Below are 9,274 nucleotides of genomic sequence, written 5' to 3' on the forward strand. Positions count from 1 at the left end.
AACACTGCTGTGTGGACAATCACGATATTATTTTCGGGTCATTTGAAAATCAACCATGGTGGAATTCCTTAAGCCGGTGAGTGCGCTCTATGATGACAACTGCATTCGGGACTCGTTCACGTTTGCTAATATTATCAATAATGTCGATCATGATGCCTCCAAGGTATACCTCAGCTCCGTTGATATATCGAGCCTCTTTACCAATGTACCTATTGAAGAAACCATAGAGATCTGCGCCAATGCACTTTATGGTGGTGAGCTTCCATCTCCGCCATTTGCCAAATCTATGTTGGTAAAACTTATGCGAATGGCGACTTGCGGTGTTGAATTTAGTTTTAATATCATCATGAACACCATGTACAAACAGACAGATGGTTTGGCCACTCGGCTTCATCATCACAGTCCCTATAGTTACCATGCGCGATTATGACTAAGTAACAGCATGTAATTCTGCCATCGGACGCTGGGAATCTTCCATTAGGGTGGAGATCTTAAAGTTTCCTCAACTTGAGTGTCTGCTGTCACTCAACTTAGTAACGCCTGTTCCTCAAACTCAACTTCGAGATCTTATAGTTTTCTCACGCTAAACTTAACTGAGTGCCACTCGACACTCAACTCACTGTGTGAAAATCCAGAAAGTGGTTGCCAGATTATATTTCGTCGAAATGACGTCATTGTTCAAGGCCGTCGCTAAGGTAGCGGCGTTAGTTTCGATTGTTGTGGTCCGCAAAACAGAAATATTCATCATTCTTCTGATAAACGAAGGAAATGGCTGGGCTAATTGAAGAACTGGAAATTCTGCAAACTGTTGCGATTCCTCGAAGACGCCTCCGGGACGTAAAGAATCCATTCGAAGAATTGAATGATAGGGAATTTTTGAAACGATTCTGATTTTATAAAAAGGCCGTCATTGAAATTTATGATACAATAAAAGGGGACGACGTATTTCTTATCAGGAATCATGGCCTACACCCATTGCTGCAATTGACAATTGCATTGCGCTTTTTCGCAACCGGACATTTTCAACTGTCCGATGGGGACCTTGCCGGCGTATCTCGGCATGCGGCACGTAGGAGCGTTCATCGTGTAGCGAAGGTTATAGCAAAACATAAAATCAGTTTTATGCAATCCATGCACGACACCGCGAAGATTAAATCACAATACTATAAAATTAAAAAAAATCCTGGGGTTATTGGAGCTATTGACTGCACCCACATCCCCATTGTCTCCCCCGGTGGAGATAACGCGGAGACGTTCCGTAATAGAAAAGGATTCATGTCCTTGAATGTTCAAGTCGTTTGCAGTGCGGAGCGAAAAATAACAAATATTGTTGTGCGTTGGCCAGGCTCGTGCCACGACTCCAGGATATACCGAAATTCCCGACTGGCCGACGATTTTGAAGACGGTAACATTGAAGGAATTCTGTTGGGAGACAACGGTTACCCTCTATTGAAGCACCTTCTTACTCCCATATTAAACCCATCGACAGAACGGGAGAAGCGATACAACCGTGCCCACATAGTCACTCGTGCAAGGATAGAGCAATGCTTCGAAGTGATGAAGCAAAGATTTCGAGCTCTCAGAATCCCCCTGAGAACAAAATTACACGGTAGCATCGCTATAATAATTGCTATCGCGTGTCTTCATAATGTAGCAGTGTCTTTGAAGCAACCATTACCAGAAGACGATGACCCTCTGGAGCCAAGCATTTATGATGTTGAGATAGCAAGTACGCCGCTGCAAAGCGATACCTTATCCGGACGAGCTGTCAGAAATTATTTTGTGGAGAGCTATTTTTGAGTAGTCTCACTTTCGTTTCGTTGTAATTCTGACTTATTATTAATATTTATTTATATTATTATTGGTAGGCCTACTAGTAATATTTATTTTGAATATTTTAGTTTACTTGCCCGATATATAATAATTAACTCGTATGTGTCGTCCATACTATAACTATACTGCCAACCCCAGTTGATATGAGGTAATGAAGTAACAATAAAATAAATGTATAATTGTATGTAAATAAAATAAAACAAATCTTTTAAAGAGCTGGGATTCTACTCCCCCGACACAGTTTTCAATTTTAATTCATAGTATTTTATCTTTAACTGCAGAGCTTGTTGCGTTAGGATGCTCTCTTCCTCCCTCGACTTGCTCTCCCGTTCTCTTATTTCTGCCTTCTGCTTCATGGCCTTGATTTTTCTTGCAAATATTCATCTCGAAGAACTTCAAATTAAACTTTTTTGGTAACCTGCTCAACGCCGTCTTCTGTTTATAGAACGAGATGGTTAAACGATAATGATCTGATGGACGTAAGCGTAAATTAATTTCACCAAAATCAAAGCTGCCCCTTTTTGAGTTACCCCGAGAATGGACGGGCGTCGACGACAAACGACTCGTGGTAGGGCGTTCCGCATCAACCGAATGCATCATAACGTCTTGAAAATAGAAATCTCCGGCAATATAACAACTATGATGCCACACCAATGTAACCTACAGGATTCCTCCTTCTCAATCTATTGCGTCATGGTCGAGGCAATGCTCGATGGGCTAGATCTGACCGGGAACAACCGCTGCAAAAAATCATACAAATGCATTGGAACAATATCACTATGCCTTATTGTGTGCATCTATCTGATTCACACTTACAGCACACTGCTTCCGTCAGCGGGTCTGGGAAAAATGTCTGGGGGCCGCCTCCTGTTTTCCGCCTCTCACTCCTCATCATCGCATCATCACTCTTTGCCCTGTCCTTCATATTAGTCCATCGCTTTCTCGGGCATTTTTGACTCCTGAATCTCCCAAGCCCAGCGGAATTGAACTTCTCCGTCACTCTCTCCCACTCCCTCTCTTTCGCGATGGCCGAATATTTATCTGTCTTTTTATCTTCTATTATTGTATTTTCTGTTATCAAATCCAAAAGCAACTTCTTTTCTCGCTGCGAAAAATTTGGTTCTCTCTTTGCTGCACTCATTATTATAGTTGAATCTTAAATTATTTCACTCGTAAATCTGTATCGTGCGTAAATATAGCATAATATAAATTAGATCGTTACAGCGTTGTATGTAGCCTACGTATACATTGGAATAATCGGCTGTATAAGCGAAAACCGTGGAATTCCATTGCAGATTACCTCAGAATCGATTTCTTTATGTTTTCAGTCGTCCGCTGTAGCTCCCAAGTCATTGTTATGCATACTGTAGGCCATCGTGGTATAACTATGCTGACGCCGTTGCCGTGTGACGAGTAATAAGGCCTCGGATGACTGACCAACTGTAACCCCGGACCTCTCGCAGTAACAAAAAAGCTACATATCGCGCACTTAAGTTAGCACTACACGTACCTCAAGTTTCGGATTTTCGGATGATTTTGTGTGTGCTGTACCGTGACCGTGCGCTGTTTACTGCCGTTCGCGACTTGTGTACTTGTCATTATGACGTAATAACGACAAATTTCTTTCTATATTTCGAACTTGGCTAACCTCATTTACTGGCGTTCACTGCTGAAGAGAGCCAGTCGAAAAGCTTCCTGTGGGATAAATTTAACAATATCAACGTATTTTTTGCTGTAATATTGAAGTTCGGTACTTCGAGAAGCCTAATATCTGTAGTGAATGTCGGCTGATTGGCCCCATTTGGCGTTATGAGGCCCTGGTAACGGGACGCCGAATCACTTTACCACGTATTTACCATGGGTACTATTACCATTGGTATAGGATGGAGCTTTCCTCAACTCAAGTGCCTGCAGCAACTCAACTGCGTTGTGCCTGCTACTCAAACTCAACTTCGAGATCATAAAGTATCTTCACACTTAACTTAGGGCCGAGGCCAATTCTTCTACTCAGTAACGATTCTCTACTCAGCAACGAATTCGATACTCAACTCGCGTCAAAAAGTATACTCACACTCAAATACGTCAGAATCGGCTCTCAAATCCAAGTCACCGCACCACCAGACTTAAGTGTCGATTTTCACGGTCGGGCAGCCAACCGCAGGAAGTAACCTTGGCAACACCCGCCGCGGTTATCCGAAATAGGCCAGTAGGCCAATTGAACGAAACAAATCTGCTGAACTCTGCGGAGTTAGCATAGCGTTTTGTTGTTGAGTGGAAGAGAGTTGGTTGTGATGGGTATCGTATGATGATGCTACAGCATTTTGAACTTTATTGCGTCACGGTATAGAAATATCGGTTATAATGAATTAATGATGTTATTTAACAGATACAGAAATAAATGGCCTCGAATGCAATTGTACGGCGAGAGCCAAATTTCTTGGATAAAGAAAAGGCTTTGTTATTAGAGCTAGTAAGACAAAGCCCCTTACTAGAAAATAAAAAAACAGATAAAGTTTGTGTGGCTGCCAAGGAGAGGGCGTGGGAGCTGCTGTCTACCGAATTTAATGCTGCCGGCATCAGCTGCGAGAGGTCAGTAAAATGCCTGAAAAAACGATGGCAGAACATGAAGGATCGCTGCAAGGCTGATGCGGCGAAGCTGAAAAAAGAGCAGCGCAAAACCGGTGGAGGGATCATTGAGGTCGATGTTGACCCTCTGAGTGAGGGAGTGGCATGTATGTTTGAATTTCCATATGCTATGTGGGGCGGCTCAACATGAAATTTTGCTTTATAGCCGTCGTTCCGGGGCAAATATCGGACCTAAATAATCCCTTCGACGATGACGGAGACAAGTCCTGTGAGTCGTGTGAAATTATCTCATGTGTATAGTGAATAACCGAATACTCTTTCATCATTTCCAGTTGTAGTACTCAATTCCGTCATTGAGGAGGAGGAGGATGCTGGGAACAAAGAAAATAATATGAGCACAAGCTCTTATCAATCAACCAGCTGTAGTCGTCGTGGTGAGAACAATACCGAGGCTGCATAGTGCCAATGGCCAACGAAATTGGCAAAGTCATTTTATTTTCAGACGAGAACATAGGTAAGGGCATTGAAGCAGTGAAGGCGGAATACATGAGGGAAAAAATTAATGAAGCGACGTGGATGAAAGAGTTGAGGATAAGGGAGGGTAAAATGATGGAGGAAGAAAGTATATTGAGGAAAGAAGAGCTGAGATTGAGGATCAAATATTTGAAACTGAAAATCGAGAAATTGGAAAAATCGTAAAAAAAATTTAATATTATTTGTAATAAAAATTCTAGTTCCGAATGTCATGTTCGTTCTTTGCTCACCTAAATGATAGCGTCACGCTCGACTCGTCTCATTCCATACGAGAGAGAAGTCACTAGCACATGTTAGTCTTTTGCGACGACCGTGCAATGAGTGCGCAGGTAGTGCCGATGCGGTGGTGAACGTACTAGATAGAGTCGAAACGATACTGAGAAGATTAGCATGCCCCTGGCGCAAGGAGGGAGGGCACGCAAAATTGTGCAGATTACTAAAGAACCTAAGCGGAGAACATCTGAATCGATCGTGGCTGTCGCAATGGGGTAGGTCGTACTTGGACTTCACATTATGCTGTCTGTAACTCGATGCAGGCCTCTTCGAGCGGCCCCTATACTCAAAACCCTGTGGTTCACCGATCTGTACTAATACCAATAATGAGGAAAGGCGACGGTGTAGTATATTGATAAAACAGAATTAACGAAAACAAATAGTAAGAAATGGAGCAAAACCAGTAATTTGTATAGTAATGAGAGGTCTGGTGTGATTTCCTGTCCACCGATAATTAGGAAGACAATGTGGAATTGAGAACATCATTGTCATACAGGCACCGCCATGTGCAAGTTTACTTGCTTCTATGAACTTATGCGTAATCTCCACTCTGACTCTCCCCCGCGACCCCGGTCTACCGAGCTTCCCCACTTGCTTAGTACGTTGAAATTTTTAGTGACTGTGTGTTATTATTTGCGTGTGTGGCCTGCGTGCCAGAGCGGAGCTTATGCCTAAGTAAGTAGAAGCGAGAAAACTTGCATTATCGGCAATTACCGGACACCGGCTGGTGGGCCACATTATCAACTAAGACAGGAAACTGTCCGCGAACCGGACAAAATCCCCTCGCGGGTCGTATGTTGCCCGCCGCTGTCCTAAACTGTGACACAATTTTTTAAGGCAAAGCTCAAAATCTCGCGATGAAGCTCTGCCTTACTGCCCTCCCTGAAGCTGTATCTCCTGCATTAACATGAGGCTCGTTAATAGTTTCTTGGAATTCCTCTTCCAGGATCTGATTGCGGGTGATCGCTGCATTGTGCAGACAGGCGATGGCGATGATTATGGTGAGGCTATGGTCCAACCTTGTGCGCAAAGGAATACTCAGCGCCAGAAATCTCCGTTTCAGCACTCCAAAGCAATGCTCAACGCGGGATCTCGTGGAGATGTGCTTCTTATTATATCGCTTTTCCTGTGTTGATGTTGGATTCATTAATGGCGTCATTAAATATGGGAGGCAGGCATAGCCGTTGTCACCGAGAAGGATCCCGTCAATCACGCCTTCCTCGAAATCACCCTTGATTGCACTGTTGTTGAATATGCGCGAGTCGTGAGTGGAGCCGGGCCACCTTGCAACTATGTTCAAGATTTTGCGATCACTGTCACATATAACTTGTACGTTAATCGACATGTATCCTTTCCTGTTACGGAATATTTCGGCCTCGCTACCTCCTGGTGACATGATAGGTATGTGAGTGCAATCGATTGCCCCCACTACTCCAGGAAAACCAGCAATTTTGTAGAAGCCTTCCTTGATCTTTTGAACATCAGCATAAGAATACTGGATGAAGGAAGGCTTCTGAGTGGCGATGGCGTAGGCTACTCTGTGAATGCTGCGCCTTGCTGTGCTGCGTGACACACCCATCAAGTCTGCATCCGATTGCTGTATGTGGCCTTAAGCAAAAAAACGCCTTAAGCAAAAAAACGTAACGCCATAAGGAATTGGAGCAGTGGGGGCAGGCATTGCGGTCGGACAGATAATGACTGTTCATGTTTGATAATCCTGAAAATATCGATAGCGGAATCTTTGGAAAAGCGATAGCGCTTGTAAAACTTATTGTCTGTATATATTTCTAATGGATTGTGAACATCTTTCAAATAATTTTGTGGAGTGTGGTGGTGGTTTCGCTCTTCGAGTATTTCCAGAATTTCAATTGGATCTTCACATTCGTTCAAGTTCATTTTGCAGAATACAGGTGTACGGTACACTATTACTTGCTGAAAGTTTTAATAACAGGGTATCGTTAAAAAGTTAGATTGCAGGAGCTTTGATCCACGGATAATATAGATAGTACATGCGATCAGATGAATGTGAGAGAATATAGCTGCAATATGAGGTACTGCACTGGAAGTGCATATAAAGCCGGCACTGTGAGAGCCTAGGGTCCTTCTTGGATTGGTACATGTACCAGGAGTTTCGTTGAGAGTTGCACTACGTTCGCCGACAGCTGCTAGCGAAACGTATGCTATGCATACTAGCGGTTCCAAATAACAGTCAACACTGCCCAAGCACAGCGATATTGCTGATTCACTGTGTGTAGTCCACCATACGCTGTGGTGGCGATTTTCGGACGACAGCCTCCTGTTGTCATGACGAAACCAATCACGCATATCAGATTCGGAGTAAGCAAAATCTGGCAACACGATTCTCGAAAATGGCGTCTGAAAATCGGTACTCAACTAAGTGACAAGAATTGACGCGCACTTAAGCTTGAGTATCGATCAGCACTTAGTTGAGCAGAGAATCGCACTTAAGTGTTGATTTGTTAAGGAGAGGAATTGGCCTCGGCCCTTAAACTGAGTGGAGCTTAACGCTCGACCCGATATGTAAAAATTCCGAAAGTGGTTGCCAGATTTATCATCGCCCAAAGCCGTCGCTAGGTAACGAGCGACGGGTTCCGATTGTTGTCGTCCGTAAAACCTAAATATCGGCCATTATGCGAATAATATAATTAAATAAATGGCTGCTTTAATTGAAGAAATTGAGATTCTGCCATCTGAATCGATTCCATTCAGGCGCCTCAGGGATACTAAGAATCCGCTTGAGAATTATGATGACGGAGAATCTGTAAAACGATATCGATTTTATAAAAATGCCGTTATTTATAAAAATGCCGTTATCGAGATATTCGATAATATAAAAGGGGACGAGGTTTTTCAAGCCAGGAGTCATGGCCTGCATGCAACCCTCTGCTTCAATTAACCATAGCATTGCGCTTTTTGCTACGGGACACTTCCAAGTGCACGCATAAGCGTACACCGTGTGGCGTACGCCATATCAAAGCACAAAATTAGTTTCATGCATTCGATGCATGATACTGCAACACTGAAATGTGAATTTTTCATGCATTCGATGCATGATAACTGCAACACTGAAATGTGAATTTTTTAAGGTTAATTCCTGGGAGTTGTTGGAGCTATTGACTGCACGCACATCCCAATAGTCTCCCGCGGTGGAGACAACGCGGAGACGTTACACAATAGGAAGGGGTTCATGTCCCTTAATGTTAGAGTGGTGTGTATTGCGTACAGAAAAATTATGAATATTGTGTATGGTTATGGCTCATACCGTCATGCATGACTTGTGTTCATGCTGACAAAGACTTTTGTGTCAACTCACTAGAGTTGAAGGTAGTGACAAGTGCACGTTTCGGTTTAGTCATTTGTTCATTTATTTACAGCTTAATCATTTATTTGAGTATATAACTCACTAATAAATGCGTAATTGTACATGATTAAACTTGATACACCTGGATAACGGAGATGCCGGTGGTTGAATGCCCTTTTACGGATTGCGAATTCAAGACTGCTGAGGATACGGGAGATGCCGCCGCCGCTGCAGTATTACATATTCATGCTATGGTGCACCAGACAGTCACACACCATAATGACAGTGCCGTTCGCCAGAAGCTTCCCAGCATGGATCGACCTGTGGTTTCTCGAGATACGACTGCTGATGATTGGCATGTGTTCATTCGCAAATGGGAGTTATTTAAAAGGGGCACAAATATCCCGGCAGATCAAATCACTAATCAGCTCTGGCAATGCTGCGAGCAGGCGTTGGAAACGGACCTTTTCAAACAAGTTGACGATGTGTCTCGAATAAGTGAGGACGAGGTTCTGGCTACTATCAAGGCCTTGGCTGTTATGAATATAGCAGCAAGTGTTCGCAAGGCTAATCTATTCTGTTGCCGCCAGGATCGTGATCAACCTATTCGGTCGTTTGCTGCACAGGTCCACGGAATAGCTCGTACCTGCACATTTGCTATGAAGTGCACACGACAAGGATGTGATCAGATAGTCAACTATTCTGATGACATTGTCAAACATGTTG

At 43.4% G+C, this 9,274-nt stretch overlaps 1 protein-coding gene across 2 annotated transcripts; it reads left to right on the forward strand.

The window, feature by feature from the left end:
- The first annotated feature begins 3,816 nt into the window (after positions 1 to 3,816).
- Positions 3,817 to 6,404, forward strand: LOC145445507 (myb/SANT-like DNA-binding domain-containing protein 3). Of its 2 annotated transcripts, XM_080323699.1 has the most exons (6): positions 3,817 to 4,565; positions 4,625 to 4,687; positions 4,752 to 4,853; positions 4,922 to 5,441; positions 6,173 to 6,227; positions 6,290 to 6,404. In XM_080323699.1, the coding sequence occupies exons 1-4, from the start codon at positions 4,232 to 4,234 to the stop codon at positions 5,116 to 5,118; spliced, it is 696 nt and encodes a 231-aa protein (XP_080179825.1). In that variant the 5' UTR covers positions 3,817 to 4,231; the 3' UTR covers positions 5,119 to 5,441; positions 6,173 to 6,227; positions 6,290 to 6,404. The 2 variants fall into 2 exon arrangements, with proteins under 2 accessions (XP_080179825.1, XP_080179824.1); XM_080323698.1 differs by having other exon boundaries at positions 6,173 to 6,404.
- Positions 6,405 to 9,274: the final 2,870 nt, after the last annotated feature.

This window comes from Botryllus schlosseri, chromosome 8, assembly GCF_051294905.1.
Source record: "Botryllus schlosseri isolate E-star chromosome 8, Bs_hap1, whole genome shotgun sequence".
Classification (NCBI taxonomy): domain Eukaryota; kingdom Metazoa; phylum Chordata; class Ascidiacea; order Stolidobranchia; family Styelidae; genus Botryllus; species Botryllus schlosseri.